The sequence below is a fragment of the Mesoplodon bidens genome (genome assembly GCF_964165515.1).
Source record: "Mesoplodon bidens genome assembly, chromosome: 6".
NCBI lineage: Eukaryota > Metazoa > Chordata > Mammalia > Artiodactyla > Ziphiidae > Mesoplodon > Mesoplodon bidens.
Window position 1 is genome coordinate 58,932,779 of NC_138162.1, and position 22,853 is coordinate 58,955,631.

General features: G+C 37.4%; 1 protein-coding gene across 3 annotated transcripts in view; it reads left to right on the forward strand.

Annotated features, from left to right (window-relative positions):
• The window catches only part of MLLT3 (MLLT3 super elongation complex subunit), a 253,030-nt gene that overhangs the window by 132,517 nt on the left and 97,660 nt on the right, over nt 1–22,853 (forward strand). For all 3 annotated transcript variants that reach the window (XM_081236798.1, XM_081236800.1, XM_081236799.1), the window contains exons 3-4: nt 10,292–10,374; nt 20,336–20,479. In XM_081236798.1, coding sequence (XP_081092924.1) covers nt 10,292–10,374; nt 20,336–20,479 — 227 coding nt within the window. The remainder of the gene's footprint in view (nt 1–10,291; nt 10,375–20,335; nt 20,480–22,853) is intronic.

Here is a 22,853-nt window from a genome sequence, read left to right on the forward strand (position 1 = left end):
TTTACATTTTCATTGTTTGGGGCAAGCACCCTATTGCTTTTGTAAAAGCAATACACACTGCTGGGGTGTAGGGTTTTCTGGAACACAGTCTGAAAACCCTTGCTTTAGGAGAGTGGAGAGACAGAATTTTCCTTGGTTTATTTGGGAAGATTGAAAGATTGTCAGACTGAACAGGAACCACATTCTTGTATGCACTATGTCTAAACAGTTGCCATCATATCAGTATCACCCTCATTCTGTCTTCAGTTGGAATATCTAATGGAGCTTAAATCAATTAGAATACTTAGGATAGGCTATCTCTGTGCCACAATGCCAAACAGAAAAAACGAAGTAGAGTCCACACGATGTTGAAAAGGAATCTTATTTTTAGCTCTTTCTCTAAAGTTAGAACAGTTTTGATCCCTTCCCTGGAAGCATTTTTTCCCCCCTACTGAAAAGGGAATAAAGCAAAAATTGAGAAGGGAAAAATTGGATCATTGACCTTTTTTTGCATGATTATCTTTTGATGTTCCTGTGAAGTTAGTTTGAGGTGATCTTTTAGGCTATTGTATTTTTTTTCAAATTCAATAGAAAATGAGTCTTAACTTTAATTGATTATATTTACTTATTTTATAACACATTGCCACTTCTGTCACCCTAATGCAGTTGATAGCTCTCTTGTGTGTAACACCAGTTCGTAATCCTCTACATTGAATACTTAAAGGGCGAGTATTAAAAATTGCATGCTATGCAAGAAGAGGTGGGTGTACCACATTTAAAAGTGGCTCTTACACATTGTGCACTTACTAAAAGAAGAAAATTAAGCTGAAAAATATCCCTTTAATATGAAGTGCTTGAGGAAATCGTAACCTCTGTATTCTAATATTTTGAGTGTTATCACTTTTGTATTCTTCCTTTCCTCCTTGACCCACGTAGTTTTTTCCCTTGCAACACTGTTTCCCTCCCCTTGAGTAGGTAGCTTTACAATTGTGATCTTTCTTTTTCTCAAATTGCACTTAAAATCCACTTCTTTTGGGGGGTTGACGTTCCTTAGTCCAGATGCTTCCTTCTGTACTGTGTTTAGGAACTCTATTTCAAGGGACATACTTAAAAAAAAATCTCTTATTTAAGATTAGGTTATACAATTCCCAAGAATTATATCTACCTAAAAAACCTTCATGATGAAGAATCATAACGAAGATTTTGTAAGTAGATGCAAAGTGTTTTCTTGGGAGTTTGTAGCATTGGGAGAATTTAAGATTTGAGAAATGAGATTGTGAGGTCATAAGAGCCAAACCTATGTGAGTGTTAAATGGTGAATTCAGGATGGGAGAAAATGTTCAGGAAGGAGGAAGTAGCCTTCACCTCAGCTAGAGAGGAAAATCCGGGTAAGGGGCTAAGCAGCCCTGGAGGCAGGTATAAAGGCAGGCTTTCTTTCGGTTGTTTACACATCTGTCTCTGTAAGCAACATAAATAGCACTTTTTTCCTGCCTGGCCAACACATACCCTGCTCCTTTTTTATTTTGAGGTCTCAGCTTAAATGTCACCTTCTCAGGGAGGGTGTATTCATCTAAAAAGTAAAGAGGAACTCTCCCATTTCCCTCATGTCAGCCTGCTGTATTTTCATCGTAGCACTTAATAGTTTCTCGATATTTTCTTGTACGCGTATTCTTTCTTCTCTCCTCCTCACCCTCCCTGCCTCCTAACAGTGGACATAAGGTTAATAAGTGCAGGGGCCATGTCAGCTGTGTTTATCGCTCTATCTCATGTCCCTAGAATAGAACCTGCACTTAGAGGACAGTGTCTTTGGCTAGACTGTCATCTGCTTGAGAGCAAGATTCCACCTTATCTTTGTAGCCCTATGATTATATAGTGCCTGTTGAATTGAATTAATTAGGGTAATATTATTGAGAAGATAGGATCATTTTATAAATGAAGACATTATATTCCCTTTTTTCCTCTAAACAAAAAGCAGTATCAGTCTTAGTGATAGCAGGGCCAAGTGTAAAACCTGGGATAAAACTGGGTAAAACTTTGATGCCAGAGGACTATCCCAAGGGTTGTTGACTTCTGCTATTCCGGAAATCATGAGGGGATTATTTTAGGAAGTGAGATTCTTCAATGGCTCTTTATATATTTGATTAAGTAATGAAAAGCAGTATTAGTTTCAGATGTACAACATAGTGATTCAGAACTTTTATAGATTATACTCCATTTAAAGTTATTACAAAATATTGGCTATATTCCCTGTGCTATACAATATCTCCTTATAGCTTCTATGCATACATTTATTTTTTTTTTTTTTTTGTGGTACGTGGGCCTCTCACTGTTGTGGCCTCTCCCATTGCGGAGCACAGGCTCGGGACGCGCAGGCTCAGCGGCCATGGCTCACGGACCCAGCCGCTCCGCGGCAGGTAGGATCCTCCCGGACCGGGGCACGAACCCTCGCTCTCTGCATCGGCAGGCGGACTCTCAACCACTGCGCCACCAGGGAAGCCCCATACATTTATTTTATACATAGCAGTTTGTACCTCTTAATCCCATACCCTTATCAAGCCCCTTCCCCCTTTTCTCTCCCCACTGGTAACCACAGGTTTGTTCTCTGTATCTGTGAGTCTGTTTCTGTTTTGTTATATTCATTCGTTTTCTATTTTAGATTCCACATATAGGTGATAACATACAGTATTTGTCTTTCTCTGACTTATTTCAGCAAGCATAATACCCTCCAGGTCCATCCATGTTGCTGCAAATAGCAAAGTTTCATTCTTTTTTATGGCTGAGTAGTATTCCAGTATATATATATGCCACATCTTCTTTATCCATTCATCTGTTGTTGGACACTCAGGCTGCTTCCATATCTTGGCTATTGTAAATAATGCTGCTGTGAACATTGGTGTGCATGTATCTTTTCCAATTAGTGGTTTTGTTTTCTTTGGATATATACCTAGGGTTGGAATTGCTGGATCATATGGTAGTTCTATTTTCAGTTTTTTGAGGAACCTGCATACTGTTTTCCACAGTGGCTGCACCAGTTTACATTCCCACCAACAGTTCTGATGACCAATTTTTTTGATGTAGTAGTACACACTGAAATGAAGATGCTCCTGCCAAATATTGGAAGGATCTTAGTTATTTCCCTAGAAGACCATTTTCCATGTAGCTAACATTGCTTTTCCAGATGGACTTAATGAAATACGGTATTCTGAAAAATATTTTGCCCAAGGTTTAACTGTAAAAGTGGTGGTCTCGGGCTTCCCTGATGGCGCAGTGGTTGAGAGTCAGCCTGACGATGCAGGGGACATGGGTTCGTGCCCTGGTCCGGGAAGATCCCACGTGCCGCGGAGCGGCTGGGCCCGTGAGCCGTGGCCACTGAGCCTGCGCGTCCGGAGCCTGTGCTCCGCAACGGGAGAGGCCACAACAGTGAGAGGCCCGCGTACCGCAAAAAAAAAAAAAAAAAAAAAAAAAGGGGTGGTCTCCTTAAGATAGAAATATTAAGATTTTTCAATTTAATAATTTTCAATAAAAATTTAGGTCTGTCTCTAAGTTGAACTTTCTCTGAAGATACAATTTTACTCTTTCTTATCAGATTAGCCCGGTATGTATTTCCACTAGGCCAATCATTTGAAGCAATGCTGTATACTGAGTTACACTGAGGGAACTTGGGACAGGTTGGTGGTAGTGCTATGAATTTTAGTGCAAGATGTAAGCTTGAAGACTTATATTTAATATTTCCTGACAGTTTGTAATGTTATATAGTTTTGGGCACTCCCTGTATTTTGTTGACTTATTTGTATGTGTTCCTTGAAGAAATGATTATGAAGGTGGTCTTATTTTAATATCATGGTTATATTTTCTCCAGATGAAATGTATTGACTTAACCTCAGCTAGATGAGCTAGTGACGCAACTCCTTCTAAAACTGAAAACGTGCATACATGTAAAAAAAAATCCTCTCTTTTTCCCCACTGCCTGGAGAGAGAGCCATGGATATTCTGAGTCTATATATAAAGATTCCAAATTACTAACCAATGAAGTCATTTTTATGTATCATCATCAAGATTTCTAACATAGCCAATTTGGAGTCTTGAACTCTTATTCCAAATCTAGGAGTTTAGTGTAACATTCAAAATTAATGATTCCTCTTTTATATGTTTTACATTTTTACCCTCCCTGAGTTTCGATGTGAGTTTCTGAGTGTGTATGGTATGAGTTCGCTATAGAAGTATAAACTTTATCCATATTATCTGTTTTTTTATTCATCATTTTCAGTGTTTCTTCTTATACTGACTGTTCCACTATGCTGTTACTTTCCTAATGCCTTTTGCTCATACTTTCTGTTTGCCACCCAGGCATTTCTTGTCAGCTGCCAGGCTTGCTCCATCTCTTCCTTTGAGGTCATACTAAAATTACGTTTCATTGATTCTACTCAATTTCATAAAGGGTGGGCTGTGTTCAGAGATGGAAAGAGTCCTGAGATACAACCTTAGCCCTTGGAAAGCACAGATTTAATCTAGGGTGAGGATGGGGCTTGATAGTAGCATATATATTAGGATTTGCTAATAGGATCAGTGAGAAAAAAGGTTGAACCCAGAAGAGGGACAGTGCCATTTTTGTTTTGGAGTATTGACAGAAGGCTCTCCCGAGGAGGTCTGTTTGAGTTGGTCCTTAAATGGTGAATCCTGAGGAGGTAGACATGTGTTTTACATCTGCCTAGTTAGCTAACTGTATCTGGTTTGTTTCTTTGTAACTTCATGAAAGTTACTTAGACAGTTATCTTGTGTGGCCACAGTTCTTTATTGCATAGGAAACAATTAGATTTTCACAATTGAATTTGAATTTTTAAAAAAGTCAACAAGGTGAAAACAACTCAACAATACAATTCAAAAATTGTGCGATGTTATCTTTAATCCTTTTTCAGGGAAATGAGGAAGTGACACAAAGGGGGAAAGCATTTTTTGTTATTTGGAAATACCTGTTTTGAAATGGGCTGAATAGAAGCAATGGCAGAATCTCTGTGTGTGTGTGTGATGTGTGTGTGTGTGTGTGGTGTGTGCGCGTGCATGTGTGAGCTTATAAAAACAAAAATAAAATCCAACTGTTGATTTTTGTTCTTTTCAAGATGTCAGGAGTGTAAAGGCTGGGCCATGTTCGGTGGCAGGGTGATGCCCAGACTGCTAGATGTTAGTCTTTGGACTTCCAGACGCACAGAACAGGGGCAGCAAGACGGCCATGTAGTACCCTGCTTCACTTTTCTTAGGGGCTCTGATGTGGTGGAACTGAAGCAGGAAGAGAAGGAGTCCAAAATGCTGAAGCTAGAAGGGACATTGGGCACAGAGCCATGGTAATAACCAGTCTGTATATATAGAGAGTTTCGTGTGGGAGGGCTCTGCACTGTAAATAAAGTAAAAGCAATAATTATCAATGGGCAACTGGGCCATGTCCTTATCAAAAGTATTCAGATGTGTGTAAAGTCTAGTGTCTAAGCAAATAGACTGGAGAGAGGCTCTGGAGAGGAATCTGCCAGCTATTTTCCTAAGGATTTGGGAAAAAGCTGTTGCCTAATGATATTTTCTAAAGCTTATTACATGATGGTCTTGTGGATCTGGAGGAGTTTGTTCTTTTCTTTCTTTTTCTTGTTTTTTGTTTTTGGTGCTAAAAATTAGATATTTTAATAAATTAAGTTTACTTATTGTATATATAACATTATATAAGCACAAATTCGTTTATTCATGTAAGGAGCATTTATTTCTTTGTATCAAGCATAGCTATTTTTCAAGCCTTTTTCTCCTAGAGGATTAATATTAAAAATCTCAGGTAATAAGTAAGGATTTGACGTATTCCAGGCTAACCAAATCATGGCTTTTTTTCCTTTTCATGTGTTTTTCTTCTTTTTGTATATTTTCCACTCAACTTAAAAATTAAATAGATTAATGGTCAATGTATATAGTTAACATCATTCTAAATACTATGTATATGGGTTTATATTGTGCCTATTATTTTGAAAAGCTATTTTAGCGGGGGAAAAAAAGCCCAACTACTCATTATTTATGAAAACTTTGGTCTGTTCCTCTCAGGCCTAAATTCTGGGTGTTGTTTGTGGGTAGATCTGCATGGAGTTTTGAAAATGTCTTCTAGTTCGAGCCTTGGAGTACATGAGTAGTAATGTGCAGAAGGAGAGGAAAAGGGAAATGTTATTTATGGCTCTATAGTGTTAGTTTCAAAATGATGTTGGAGATCTTCTGGCCCAATTTGTTAACTCAATTTCTTAAAATTTGGCACTATAGAATTAGAACCAGTCCCACATTAGATACTCAGCTTTCAAGAGACTACTTCTCTGTGGCAACACTTTCTATCACCTCTACCAATTTTTAAAAGATTATTTTGCTTGTAGGGAGTTTGGAGAAGAATTTGACTGGCTAATGTCAAATCATTGCTGCTTGTAGAAAGCAACTTCTTTAGCAACGGTAGATCAGTGAAGAGTGGCATGAATCCTTTTTTTTTTAAATTGAAGTATAGTTGATTCACAGTGTTGTGTTAATTTCTGTTGTACAGCAAAGTGATTCAGTTATACATATACATACATTGTTTTTTATATTCTTTTCCATTATGGTTTATCACAGGATACTGAACATAGTTCCCTGTGCTATACAGTAGGACCTTGTTGTTTATCCATCCTATATATACTAGTTTGCATCTGCTAACCACAAACTCAAGAGTGGCATGAATCTTTAAGAAATCTTTAAGAAATTCAATTCGGTGCTCAGATAATAATGGTGAGGTTGCTGACCTCAAGTCGCTCAGTCTAGTGAGGAGTCTGAGAGGTGGTAACGTTATCAGGCTGCCTGATAAGTGCAACAAGAGAAGCTTGGAAGAGGAACAGAGAGACGTTCTGAGAGAGCCAACATCTCAGAATTTTGGCTGGATTTTGACAGGAATAAGAGTTCCCAGTGATTTCTACTGAATTAATGTGCATAGTTTAAAGAATGAATATGAGTCCTCCCATTTTATTGTCACCTAAAAAAATGTGATGGCTTCCTATAGATGGGTATCCCTTCAGTAACTTATGACATTTGGCCTTTTATTACATAGATCTTAATAGATCCTTAAGGTTAGAAACTCATGTTAATGATTCTGATTATAAAACAGTCGAATAAATAAACTACTTCTCCTAATTTGACCTTTTTTCAGATTAGAACTGTAAGTTTGTATTTGCATTGCTACTGCTTTTCTGTCGTGTTTATTGTGAATAAAATGTTTCTATTGTTTGCTTCTAATTGAGAACTCAGGGTGCTCAACAGACGTTATTTATGAAAATACTGCATTTAAAAATAATTGAGGTATGAGTTGGTAAACAGTTTCTTATAAAACTAGACTTCTTTGGAATAGTAATACATAACAGATCATTTCCTTTAAAGGGTGGGGAAAAAATTTAAGACCTTCAACTATAAGATGTGCTCACTAACAGCTGTTTTCTATAATAGGAGCATTTTGCATGCAGAATAGAGAAAATGAACTGTACAAAAGGGTGTATAGAGGAACAGCTACAACTTCTCTGGCATGTACAGCAGCCCACAGAATAAACTTCCTTCGAATGGCATTGGCATGATTAATCCCAAGCAACCTGGACACTGAAACTGCTGTTCTGAAAAGGGGCTCTGCAGCCTGGAAATGTCATGGATGTAATGCTATCTTTCTAGCTAGGGTGGGGTGCTCATGCATTTAGTGGCACTCTGCTCAGTGTTCAGGGTATTTGAATATTCATGATAGGTTGGCAGGTGGTCAATGGATGCAGGGCTGAAGCCACTCTGAGTCCTTTTGCTTTTTCATTTTTTATTAGAGAAACTTGTAAGGTCAGGTGAGATGCCTCATTCATCATCATTTACTTCTTCTGATGTCAGTTTGGGGAAATTTTCCTAAGGTGGGCTACAGGAGACTGCCAAGTGTTAAAATCCTGTCTTCAGTATACCTCTTTGTAATCATATTTGTATTCATAGAGTGTCTAACCAATTTTCAAGTACATCATCATCATCCTCTGCATTAAAAATGCCTCAGACTTGTATTTCCCCACATATATAATCTTCTTGAGTCTTGATAGCCATGCTTACAATGTGTAGATGGTGTTCTCTCTTTTAAAGGGAATGGGGGCTTCCCTGGTGGCACAGTGGTTAAGAATCCACCTGCCAGTGCAGGGTGCCCTGGTCCGGGAAGATCCCACATGCCACGGAGTAACTAAGCCCGTGTGCCACAACTACTGGAGCCTGTGAGCCACAACTGTTGAGCCCGTATGCCACGACTACTGAGGCCCGCACACCTAGAGCCCGTGCTCTGCAGCAAGAGAAGCCACCGCTCGCCGCAACTGGAGAAAGCCCACGTGCAGTCACGAAGACCCAACGCAGCCAAAAATTAAAAATAAATTAAAAAATAAAGGGAATAGAACTAGAGAGCTGTCTAGAGAATCCTTAGTCCAGGGCTGTGGAACTGAGTCTTCTAATCCAAATCCAGGGCTCTGTACTTGTTTTCTCCTTTCTATTTTCATCCGAAAGGTTTACATGACAATTGGGTATTTACAGGTTAGATTTCCTGCCTTACTTCTGTCACTTCTTGATGTGTTCCAGGACCTATCCTGTGTCTTTTACATACATCACCTTGTTTAGTTCTCACACTGTCCAGGCAAGGCACCTGAGGTTCAGAAAACTGGAGTAACTTTCCAGAGGTAGCCTGGCTAGTTCGAGGTGGATTCCGGATTGACACCCAGGTGTGCGTGAGCCCTTGACACTCCTTATGTTCCTGAGTAAATGTTTCTGTCCTTATGAATTGGGAGATTGGGATTGACATATATACACTATTGATACTATGTATAAAATAGATAACTAATGAGAACCTACTCTATAGCCCAGGGAACTCTGCTCAATGCTCTGTGGTGACCTAAATGGGAAGGAAATCCAAAAAAAGAGGGGATATATGTATACGTATAGCTGATTCACTTTGCTGTACAGCAGAAACTAACACAACATTGTAAAGCAATTATACTCCAATAAAAATTAATTTAAAAAAGTTTCTGTCCTTGGGGAGTGAAAGGGAATTAGAGATGAGGTTCCTGAATATATGATAATAAGGAAGTCTGTTAAGTGTCAAATCAGTGATTCAGACAGTTCTTTGGGAGGGTAAAAGGAGAAGAGAGAATAGTACTCTGTGGTCTGGAAAGGCTTTGTGAAGAAATTGAGATTTGAACTAGCAGAGGATACTAAGAGTAGCATCAAAGTGCGATGGAAGGAAAGAGGGCAGAGCATAGGTGGGAAATACTGGGCATGTTTTGGGGGAATTGATGCAATTGAATGAAGCATAGGAGGATTGGTGGGTGGCAAAAGGAGGAAGGGTTTAAAAGGCAGACTGGAGCCCTGCTGAAGTGGACTTGGGCTACCAGGTTATGTGCTATGTGGTATATGGCCTTGATGTTCAACATGTACATTTTTAATTCTTTGTGATACTTACTACCAGAATGCAGTCTTAACTAGAATAGCTCAGTTGGCTTGCAACTGGTTTTGATTTAATGGAAATTTTAGTGGGGTGAAATCATATTTAGCTTCTTAGGGCATCTCTCTCATTTCCCAAGAGCTTGCCTAAATAGTCTTGTCTAAATAAGTCTTTCTTCATAAGAATACAAAAGCCTTATTGTTTCTTATGTATTCTTATGGTGTGAATAGATTTGAAGTGTTTGTATGTATTGCAGTATTTCAGTAAGTATTCCTTTGGGGGGTAATGGGGGATAATGAGTCTTAATGAACACCAATAACATTGGGAGACACTGGGTTTGGGATTTTTCTAAGGAAGGAGGGTGGTCCTGCCACCTTTTGGTACGGAAATTAGGATATCTCAGAGAACTGAGGGGTTTAGGGTAGAGTGATGTCCATCAAAGACTAGACATAGATAATATGTTTGCTAGGTAACTTATAGTTGTTTTCAAGCTTTCAGTCACAAGGTGCTGTCCTCAGTTTCCCTAAAGTGTTAGAGCAGGGTGATAACCACTAAAGTCCAGTCATTCATGACCATGGTTGACTGTGATGGACTATCCCCCATCAAGATTTGAATAAATAACTTATGTATTTGATTTACATAGGGATATTATTATTGTAGATTCTGAACAAGAAGTAAAGAACAAATCAGAGAGTTAGCTGGGGCTTGGCAAAGGGCTGTGAAAATTGAGAATGATGTAGGTGGTAGGATGGGATTTTTTTTTCTTGTTTTTAAAGGAAAGAAGAATGTCTTTTTGCCTATTAATCTCATCTCACTTTTTTTCTTTTTTTAATGTTGCAGTGTGCAAAGATCCACCTTACAAAGTAGAAGAATCTGGGTATGCTGGTTTCATTTTGCCAATTGAGGTTTATTTTAAAAACAAGGTATGTAATCTTTACTCATTAATCTTTCAGTAGAAGATCCTTCATTAACCAAATGATGTTTAAAATAGTTTTGATTCATAAGCGCTTCTATCACTAGTTGATTTTAAAATAAAAGTTAAAATTTGTCTTCTAGGAATTTTGGCTATTGTTGTCCTTAATTAAAGAGGAAGTGGCTAGAGAAAGATAATTTCAGTTCTGTGAAGTCAGATTATATGAAATTCATTAAATGTTTCTTTTAAGAGAAGAGTGATTACCTTTTGAAAAAGAAGATTAATATATGTTTGTACAATAGAAAAGAGAAATTACGGCTTTTCAGTGAAATGATCCTTTTCTCATTTTCATAATTCTAGAATTTGTGACTTACAAAGAATAATCTCTCCTTTATCTTTATCTGATACACACATGTGACACATATATATACAATTATATCAGCAAGTAGATATTATGGATTCTACTGGATTTTAAAAATTTCAGCAGTGCATATATGGCAAAACACACAGACTATATTATATTGGACAAATTGCTCAACCTCTGTGGGGCTCACTATCCTCATTTATAAAATGGGGATAGGATATGTGTATCTACCTCATAAGGTGGCTAGGAGGATTAGATTAAATAAAGCTATGCAGGATTTTTAGAATAATGCTTCATATGTAAGTAAGCACTTAGTAAATGCTAGCTGTTACTTTTAATCACCCTGTTTCTTCCTTTTATTCCAAGGTAATCATAGTTCCTGAAACCTGCCCCAAAGTGAGATAATTCACATTTTTCTTTTTAAAGGAACTGAGCAATTAGAATGTTGTGTTATCCAAGCCAGTGCTCCGTAAAGTCTGGTCCTTGGACCAGAAGCATCAGCATCACCCAAGAGCTGGTTGGAAATGAGATTCTGAGGCTCTATCCCAGATCAGAATCTCTGGGATGGGGCTTAGGAGTCTGCATATTTACTGGCCTTCCAGGTGAAGAAACACCACAAAATATGAGAACTCCTGATAAGCCACTCTTTAGTGACCAGTATCTTCCACTGGAACAGTGTCCCACTGACTTTTTCTTTTTCTTTTTTTCTTTTTAATTGAAGTATAGTTGATTTACAGTATTGTGTTCCACTGGCTTTTTCAATGTATAGAAGGCCCAGTCTTCAATTCAGTAAAAATCTCTTTGTGATTAAGAGATAATTAACTTTTAAATAAGCTATAATGAAACTATCCTCAAAAGTTGGAATGTGAAAAAAATAGGGATAAATTTTATTTTTCATATTTCTTGTTTTTTTCAAGCTGGTCTCCTCATGTGCCACATTCCTGCTCCATGGCCTTCCTACACACATGATATCCCTGTTAATTATTTTTTCTTTATATTTATATTTTGGGTACATATTTGGTGGTAACCTATTTCTGTGTAGTTAAATAGCTGAGTGCTTACTTTGTCCGTGGCAGTTTGCTGAGCCCTTTACATATGTTGCTTTGTTTAGTAGGTTTATAAGAACTTTTGTGAGGTTATTATTCCTATTCTACAGGAAGGGAAACTGAGTCATGGAAAGATTACCTGGCTTGTCCAAGGCCACACAGTTGGAAAGTGTTAAAACCAGATTCTTGATCTAGATCTTTCTCTCCACTGGCAATTCTCTTGACTTCTGTGTCTTCGAAGCAGTAACTCTTTGCCAGAATAATGATTACCTTCCTCAGTAGTAACACCACTGAAATGTTCACGTGTTTTTCATCATATCAGAATTTGTTGAGATGCATTTATGTCTGTTCATATGATATGCTTTCATATTTGATGTATGGATTTGTTTTTTCTCATGTCAAGATTTCCCGTAAGAAATTAGTTTTTACCTTTCTTTTTTTTATTAAAAAAATTGAGATATAACTTACACACCATAAAGTTCATCCTTTAAAAATGTACAGCTCTGTGGGTTTTAGTGTATTGTGCAACCATCACCACTATTTAGTTCTAGGACATTTTCATCACCCCATAAAGAAACCTTGTACCTATCAGCAATCACTCCTCATTCCTTACTCCCCCAGCCCCTGGGGTTAATCTATTCCCTTTCTCTATGTAATATCCTATTCTGGCCAATTCTTATCAATGAATTCATACAATATGTGGCCTTTTGTGTCTGGCTTCTTTCATTTAGTAGGTTTTCAAGGTTTATCCATGTTATAGGATGTACCATACTTATTCCTTTTTATAACTGAATGCTATTCCACTGTATAAATAACGGCACATTTTTGCTTATATTTGTATTCATAATTTGATGGACATTTGACTTGTTTCCATCTTTGCCCTATGAATAATGCTGCTACGAACATTCATATACAAGTTTTTGTGTGGACATATGTTTTCAAGTCTCCTGGTTATATACCTAGATGGAGTTGTTGGGTCGTGTGGTAACTCTGTGTTTAATTTAACTTTTTAAAGAACTGCCAAACTGTTTTCCAAAATGACTGTACTATTTTACTTTCCTACCAGCAAGGTATGAAGGTACACTGAAGGCTTCAGTTTGGAAATAATGCTGCAATAAAGTATCTTCTCTCCTACTTTCTGTTTAACTTTTCTGGTCACTTTTACAAGCTCTCATTTCTTCAGAGAAATATATTTTCTGAACTGCTCAATTCCCTCCTTTACAGAAATAACTGGAATCTCCTCATCCACCAGATTTAAAAAGAAAGTAAATGAAGGATGAAGAGGCTGCAAGTAATGTGTGCACACGTGCGCACACACAAATACAGTCGTCTTGGTACTTTGGGTAGTAATTCTTAGGACTGAAAGACATATTATTTATTCACTTTGTGAGGAATTTTTAGTTTCTTAAAATATGAAAGAAGAAAGATGCACCTGAGATGGAAAACAGTTATTCCTTTGGGGCCATTGTAAAATAGACATTCAGCTGACCACTGTGTAGTAGATACTCTGTTTAGTGTCCAGATTAGCTGATTTTTATTTTCTAGTTTTAGATTTGCTTTAAGATTTTATACATAATAATTATTGCTTTTTTCACAGGTGCACAATGAAACATATTTCAGTGTTTGTAATACGAAAAAGTAGTATACACCTAATTGTAGCGACGTGGATCAATTACTGGTGGGTTAATAATACACAAAATGCTATATAGCAATTAATGTAGCAAGATGGATAAGTCTCAGAAACAAAAATGATGATTATATGATTATATGGTTATGATATCACTTACGTATGGTTTTATAAACCACTGAAGCCAAGAATAAATGAGGTGATGGAGACACACAAGAGCATGAATTGAAAGGACAGCACAGGAACTAACGGGCATGGCTTACCGGGGAAGGAGGGATGGAGAAGCTCATCTTTACAAAATTTTATTTCTTTAAAGAAAAACGTAAACTACCATGGTGAAAGTGTTAACATCTCTTTAAACTCAGTGGAAAATGTATGGGTGTAGTATTTCAAGTACTTTATGTTCTTAATTTTTTAATTATAATTATTGCTCTGTCATCTCTTTTTAATTTATCTTCTTAGGGTGTCTTAGAAACCAAATTTTTGCTATCTTCCATTCTGGATCTCCATCCTACTGAAATGATCCATGTGTGGAAATTTAATAGGTCTAGGCTGTTGCTCCAGAATGTTCATTTCATTTCTTCTGAGTGTATATCATTTTATTTATCCCTGGAGTTTACTCAACTCTGTCTCGTAGAAAGAACATCCATTATAATAATGGTTTATGAAAAAGTATTATTTCAAGTTTGCATAGGAGATGAGAGAAAGCAGCAAAAAGACCTCCATCTGATGTTGGAAGGGGCCTACTACTGCATATTCAGTGTATAATATCACCCCGCCCTTGGTCCCATCTCCATCCTTGTACTTTTCCTGCTTACAATAAGCTTGTCTTCAGTTTTGCTCACTTATTTGAGAGGTCAGAGTCAAGAGGGGTGGTGGAGTGTCAGTGCTTCTTATGAGTTCGTGTTTGTTTATTCTCTTATTTTGTGTTTGTATTCAACAAAACAAGCCTATCCATGAGAATCATGTGTGTTTCAGAAACTAAACCAACAGGCCCACTGAAACATAATTGACTGTAGCACTTCAGGTTTGAAAGGATCCCATGCTTCTCTCTTTCATTCTGTCCTCAGAAAAGTACACGAGTGAATGTCAAGGACTGAAGCAGACTGAGAGGGATAATTTGATATTGCCAAAACCAGGTTTCCACCCTCTAGGAAATGTATCAGCTTTATACGGAGAATAAATACAGGCTTCCTTGTTTGAACTTTGAAGAAGAATCTTTCCTGTGGAGCATAAGTTGACATTATATTGATGTCAGCCCTCTAAGAAAGATATTCAGTTGGTCAGACCACAAATTTATGGGTACTTTTTACTTTCTATAAAAAAAAAACTTCAAAAGAAAATCACACTCGGGATTCATACAAAGATTGTCACTTTCTGTGGTTCTTGGCCTTAGTTTTACTGAAAAGTAATTTTTTTTTTGGTTTTAAACTGGTGTGAACTGTAAAGTGTTGTTACTACCTCACTCTTTTTCTGCTGGTAATTATTATATTCATCAATGTATTTTTCTCTTTAAAAAAGTATGCTGGAGTATACTCCTAGTAAAAGTGAATGGAATAAAACTTAGGAGTTACTCCTTTCACTTCATTTAATCAATGTTAACTATTTGGTATAGCCTTTCCAGATTTTCCCCCCATGCATTTGCATGGATAAAAAGTATGTCTATATAGAGATTGGCAAGGGCGTAATATATCATATTTTAATATTTTTTCTGTGACTTGCCTTTAATTCACTTAGCGATATGCCTTTCCGAGTCAGTTTTTAAAAATATCTGCATAGTATTCCATGGTAATGATATACTTACATGCAGATCATCCCTGTTTTTTTTGCTATTATAAACAATGCTACTATGAACATTTTATTTTACATCTGTATCTGTCTATATATCTTTGCACACATATTTGAATATTTCTGTGGAAGAGATTCTTAGTAGTAGAATTACTGGGTTAAACATTGCATGCATTTAGTATGTTGATAGATATTGCCAGTGTGTTTTCCCAAAGGCTTTACCAATTTACACTCCCAACTGTAAGGTAGAAAATGGCCCTTCTTATTTTTTAAATTAATTCTAAGGTTGTATTGACTATTTTACAATTTGGAGGAAAGGCAGATAAGTAATAAAAATGGTTGTGATCATTACATTAATAAAGGAATGCTGTAACAGGGACGTCTAATTCAGATGGGGTTGGGAGGGTTAGGAAGACTTTTCAGAGGAGTTCATGCTTCAGCTAGGTCTTGAATGATGAGTTTGCACTAACCAGGTAAAGGATGGAAGTATGCTGGGAGGGGAGGCATTTTAGACAATGGGGAATACGACATGTGAAAGGCAAAATGAATGAGATAATATGAAGCACTGGGGAGCAGCAAGTGCTTCAACATTGTGGAAGGACAAGGTAGAGTAAGAGAACAAAAGCAATGCAGGAAAGGTATTAAAAGACTGTAATGGTTATTACCAGGAGGTGGGATTTCATCCTGTAGAAAATGAGCCGTTAAAGGCTTTTATATCAATGGGAAGATGTAATCTGATTTTTGTGTCAGAAAGATCACTCTCTTGTCATTGTGGTAGGTAGAAAGGGGTAAGTTTAAAAACAGGGAGGCGACCAGATGAAGAGTGATGAAGGTCTAAGCTAAGGCAGTAGTTATCGTGACTAGAGCAAAGGGCATAGATTTGAGAGTTCCTAAGGAGGAATACTAAACAGAACTCAGAGACCATTTGACTGTGATGAGTAAGGGAGAAGGAAGCGTTAGTGATGACTTTTGTGTATTTTACCCTTGGGAAGCAATTAAGATTTCTGTTTGTCATGATATAGAGTATAGGAGAAAGGACACATGAAGATAACTTCAGTTTAAGATAATGCATGAATTTGCTGTTGCTGCCGGTCACCCCAGTGGAGGTGTGGTTAGACTGGAACACAAGCATATGGCAGTCAAGTGGGAGCTGGGCTGGAGGTAGAGAGGGGAGTCACTGTCATAAAGGAGGAACTAACTCGCTGTGAATGGGCATTGTCTCCCTGGGGAATTTTGCAAAAAGGTAAATGCATTTAAGAGTCAATGAAAAAAGAAGGGAAGCCTGTGAAGAAAACTAAGGAGAAATGCCAGTAAGTGTGAGGAAAACCAGGAGAGAATGGCACCCTGATCAAGGAGAGAAGGAGCAAGTTTTGTGCCAGATTAGTAATAGGAGTGAGAGGTAGTGAGTACATGAGTGGAGACTGTGATCTGGGGAAGTTTGGATGAAGAGGTGAAAACCATGAATTTGTAGTAGGTAATGTCTGCATTCTGACAGTTTCAGGTACTAAGACTTTTTTTTTTAACATCTTTATTGGAGTATAATTGCTTTACAATGGTGTGTTAGTTTCTGCTTTATAACAAAGTGAATCAGCTATATGTAGACATATATCCCCATATCCCCCCCTTGCGTCTCCCTCCCACCCTCCCTATCCCACCCCTCTAGGTGGTCACAAAGCACCCAGCTGATCTCCCTGTGCTATGTGGCTGCTTCCCACTAGCTATCGATTTTACATTTGGTAGTGTATATATGTCCATGCCACTCTCTCACTTCATCCCAGTTTACCCTTCCCCCTCCCCATGTCCTCAAGTCCATTCTCTAGTAGGTCTGCATCTTTATTCCTGTCCTGCCCCAGATTCTTTTTTTTTTTTTAACCTAGCTGGACTTCACTTACCTTTGGTGTCTACATGTACTCCTGAGCCTATAACCTTTCATTTTAAGCTCTCCTTTAGTCTTCCATTTATTTATTTATTTATTTATTTATTTTTTTGCGGTACGCGGGCCTCTCATTGTTGTGGCCTCTCCCGTTGCAGAGCACAGGCTCCGGATGCGCAGGCCCAGCAGCCATGGCTCACGGGCCCAGCCGCTCTGCGGCATGTGGGATCCTCCCGGACCGGGGCACGAACCCGTGTCCCCTGCATCGGCAGGTGGACTCTCAACCACTGCGCCACCAGGGAAGCCCCTGCCCCAGATTCTTCATGACATTTTCTTTTTCTTTTTTTTTTTAGATTCCATATATATGTGTTAGCATCCGGTATTTATTTTTCTCTTTCTGACTTACTTCACTCTGTATGACAGACTCTAGGTCCATCCACCTCACTACAAATAACTCAATTTTGTTTCTTTTTATGGCTGAGTAATATTCCGTTGTATATATGTGCCACACCTTCTTTATCCATTCATCTGTTGATGGACACTTAGGTTGCTTCCATGACCTGGCTATTGTAAATAGAGCTGCAGTGAACATTGTGGTACATGACTCTTTTTGAATTATGGTTTTCTCAGGCTGTATGTCCAGTAGTGGGATTGCTGGGTCGTATGGTAGTTCTGTTTTTAGTTTTTTAAGGAATCTCCACACTGTTCTCCATAGTGGCTGTATCAATTTACATTCCCACCAACAGTGCAAGAGGGTTCCCTTTTCTCCACACGCTCAGTGCTAAGACTTTTTAGTCAAAAGAACTGAGTTCAGATCACTTTGTTTCATCATGTGTTAGTAATATAACAAATTCTTTTTTAAAAAAGGAAAAACATTGTTTTATTTGACTATGTAATTTTAGAAAATACTGTGTTTTAAAAAAACCATAAACACCTCATACATTGCAGGTGGGATTTTAAAATGGTGCAGCCACTCTGGAAAACAGTAAGGCATTTCCTAAAAATGTTCAACACATATTTACCTTATGACCCAGAAATTCCACTCCTAGGTGTATAGCCAAGAGAAATGGAAATGTATGTCCATACAAAAACTTGTACACAAATGTTCATAGCAGCATTATTCACAATAGCCCAAAATGGAAATAACCCACATTTCTATTTATTGACAAATGTATAACCAAAACCTGGTATACCCATATAATAGATTATTATTTGGCCATATAAAGGAACTGACACATGCTACAGCATGGATGAACCTCAAAACCATCATGCTGAATATAAGAAGCCAGTCACAAAAGAGCACACATTGTGTATGTATTTTATGTATATTCATGTATTTATATGAAATGTTGAGAATAGGCAACTCCATAGAAGCAGAAGTAGATTAGTGATGCCAGGGGGTGTGGGATCTGTTGGACCACTAATGAGTTTGAGATATCTTTCTGGAGTAATGAAAATGTCCCGAAATTAGAATGTGGTGATGGTTTTATAACTCTGTGAATGTACTAAAAACCACAAAATATTATACTCTAAATGGGTGAATTTTATGGTATGTGAATTACTTCTCAGTAAAGCTATTATTAAAAAAACATAAATAGTTTTTATCAAAAACACGTAAAATGGCAAAGCTAATGACAAATGAAAAAAGTAACACTCCACAGAGATGGTTAATATCTATAATACACAGGGAGTTTTTATATAAAGTAATAAATTCTAAGTGCTTTAATTTCCTCATCTGCCAAACAGAGCTGACAACTGACCCAAAGGAGAGCTATGAGAATTAAATGAGATAAATGTTAAATACATAATATTGTTATTATTATCCTCAGTATTCATTTCCCCTTGGATGCCTGAGAATCTGTCTGTAGAGAGGTTTAGATGTTTAGCCAGCTAAAGTAATGGCTGGAGAGTAGAACTCGAGTATCATGGAATTATAATTACTGTGTTCTCTTGGATATGGTGCTGTTTTGTCCACCAGGAAAATGCCGTATTTTCATTCATTTCCCAGACATTTATTGCATTGCTACTATGCATGGGGCACTAAACTAGTTGTTGAGGGTACAGTGAGGACTCAACCATTATTCCTGCTTTCAAAGATCTTATGATTTAGCAGGGTAAAGGGAGATAATAAGACAGTTATTCTAAGGTGTTTCAAGGATAAGAGAGAGAGGCACACAGAACAGAGGAGAGGCAGTTGGGAGTGGAGTTCAAGGAAGGCTTCTCCCAAATAAAACCTGAATGGAGAAGGATGAGTAGAAGTTATCCAGGTAAAGCAGAAGGTGGAGGAATGGAGGTCGGCAGTGGAGGTAGTAATGTAAAGCAAGGGTGAAACCCAAAGTTAATGTAGAATGAGTAAACTCTGGGAGCAACCAACCACAAAGTGTGGCTGGATCACCAGATGGGTGGAAGGGGTGTGGTGAGACATGGAACCAAGAGCTAGATTGTGAAAATCCTATGTGGCATTTAGGTGAGCTCAGATTTTGATTCTAATGGCATTGGGAACTTGTGAAATTTTAATCAAGGAGTGAAAATGGGTATATTTTTGTTTCATATGGACAGTTTTGAGGCCTGAATGAAGAAGAAAGTGATCATCTATCCTGAAGTAGGAAGAACTACTAGAAGAAGGAGTTTATAGTAGTTTGAGCAATGAGTAAGAGCATGGAAGTATGGGTTAGATGGCTTGTTCAAGAAGTATTTAAAAGACAAAATGTCAGCTGTTGATGATGGGTGTAGGCCCATAGAGTGGGAAGGGGAAGGAGTGGCTTTGGGGGTGTCTTAGGTTTCCAGTTGGGTGGCGGTGTTGGTGGTGTCATATCACTTGAGAGACTGCAAGAAAGATGATGATTTTATTCTTTTTGGTTTTCCTCTAAGACAAGAAACTAATTTTTCAGATGTTTCCATTTTGCTTTGTAGACAGTTCCATGGTGACTTTTTTCCCAGTACTTCCCCTTCTTTGACACTGTAGCTGTTAGATGTCTGGGTCTCTTTTCTTTCTTTTTCTTTTTTTTGAATGAATTTTTCTTGGCATATAGTTGCTTTACACTATTGTGTTGGTTTCTACTAACTAGAAAGGGAATCAGCTATACGTATACATATCTCCCCTCTTTTTTTTTTTGGATTTCCTTCCCATTTAGGTCACCACAGAGCGTCGAGTAGAGTTCCCCATGCTGTAGTCTGAGTCTTTTCTGATCCTTATCAGGAGTAAACCTTTGCTTTCCAAATTTCTATTTATACCTAAGTCTCTGTTTTCCTTCTTATTTTTTTAACCTCTAGGAAGAACCTAAGAAGGTTCGTTTTGATTATGACTTATTCCTGCATCTTGAAGGCCATCCACCAGTGAATCACCTCCGCTGTGAAAAACTTACCTTCAACAACCCCACAGAGGAGTTCAGAAGAAAGTTGCTGAAGGCAGGAGGGGTACGTGATGCTTGGCTTGTGAAAAGCCTTCCCATAGAAAGCTAGTTGCTAGTGTGTCAAGAAGTTCAATAATGTTTTGAGAGAGGTAAAAAAAATGAAGCACCTTAATGACCACACTGTGGACTCATGGTTTGAGAAGAAGAGGTAATTAAACAATACTTTAATTAGGTATGAGTCTGAAATTACATTGTTGGTTAGAACAGCCTTATAGTCTATGCAGTTCAACTTTATTTCAACAACAATCTAAAACCAAACTATCCTCAATTAAGAAAAGAACAATGCCTTAACTGTGTTATATCAGTGTACAGAACAATTTTTAAGTTGAAAGTTACATCAAAAATTATATGAAAATGAGTTATTATCCAAATTTTCTTGGTCAAAATGAATAGAAAAGGTGTACTCATTCAAATTACTTGTTTGGGTCATTTAAAAACACATTTTTGTTTGTTTGAATTGTGTGTAGGTAATAGATGGATTTTTCTTTTTAAGATAATGATAATATAGTGCCCGGGTGAATTGGCTAGGATGGGGAAAGATTTTTAAGTGGAATTTCTCACAAACATATGGGATGTTTGCTTGCGGTTTGTACAGACAAACACTGTTGATGGGTCAGAATCTACTTTACATTGGATACTACTAGGATCATCAGCTTCTATTGAATACTTCAGATGAACTTCCTGTGTCATCTTATATGGGCAGTTCAGACCCCATAATATGTTGTAGTGTGTTCTTTTCTTTTTTTTTTAGTTATACATTTTTTTTCCTTTTTTTTTTTTTTTGCAGTGCATTCTTTACTCTAAGATTTCCTTCACTTAGTTTTACTGGAAGGTTTTTGATAGTTTTTCATCTACGAGCTTATCATTATATGTAAGCATGTGTAGATCATAACTTCTCAAGATGCCTCATTTCACTGATAAACTCTACCTGAGGGCTTTGTAGGGGAGAATTGAATTTTATATAGCACAGAAGCCCTTTCCCTTTATGGGGATATGAATAACCACTTTGAGAACCTCAGGAAAGCTGTGGACCCTCTCATAAGAAAACCACCCATATATATATAATTGTGTAAACATTTTGGGTTATATGTAACCCCTGGAGTCCATTTTTTTGGGATCTGTTTTGCCAAGCTCCTATTCTCTCAGCTGAATTATTGATACTAATATGCATTTAAAGTGTTACAGGTACTTTTACCACATTTCATTCCACATTATACTGTATGTCGGTAGATTATGGGTTAAATAGGTATTGATGGGCCAGCTTTGGAGATGAATGACCGTTTGTATTTGTAGTATGTTATGGGGAAATGCATCTTCGTGAAGAACTGGGCTTTTGTAATACAACTCATTTTAAAGGTAGGGATTTATTATATGTTTATTAAGGAATTTTTTTAAACAAACCCTATTCGATTCTTTTATAGTTATCTAGAGCACAGTGTGGGTGCTACTTATCTATGGCTATGCCCTTAAAAATGAGCCTGTCCATTTTAAATCCTAATCATTCCCATTACGTTTCTTTTTATGAGGGTGGCATTTTATGCCTCTGATTATTCCTCTTGGGTATGAAGTTAGGTAGGTAATTGGAGCATGTGAATTATGGAGCTTGAGTACATCAGGCTTCTGATAAGGGTCATCGGAAAAAGTAAATATGACACAAGAACTTTTTAAAACATCCACTTAGTCCCAGAGTACTCAAAAGTTGTTTGTGAGCCAGAGAAGAGGTTACAGGTCAGTGATAATGTGGCAGAGTGCAGCACTGCATCCTGATAAGGTCTCTAGTAGATTTCTGTCTTTTTCTCCACTCAGCCTTTATCTCAGAATTATCCTCCTTGACTTCTAACTTTCCTTCTTTGTGTTTCTTTAAGTGCTATTTGAAGCCTGCGTGTTTTTTCCCTGTTAGATTTAGATTGTGTCTTGACAACTCTAAAATAATAAGTTGAAATGTGAAATATTCGAGCACACCAGTTATTTGACATAAGTTCCTTAAGTGACTGATTCTAGTAAATTTTGTAGTAAAATTTAAAAATTCATTCGAAATACTAGTAATCCCATAGATTCTGTCCATTTTGCATGGGAGGATTAAAATAGTCTTTTATGGAAATGGGAGAATCTGAACTAATAAACATTTTTTGTCTTACCAAGATTTTTGGATATAGTACCTTATGTTTAACATTTTAACATTTATCATTGTTAATGCAACCTATCATGGTGTTACTAACAGCAATTTTGATTTTATTAGAAATCTTTTTTTTCTCAGCTTTTATGGAGATACCACTGACATATAACTTAAGGTTACAACATGTTGATTTGGTACACTTGTATGTTGCAAAATCATTATCGCCATAACGTTAGCTAACGCCTGCATCACATCACATAAT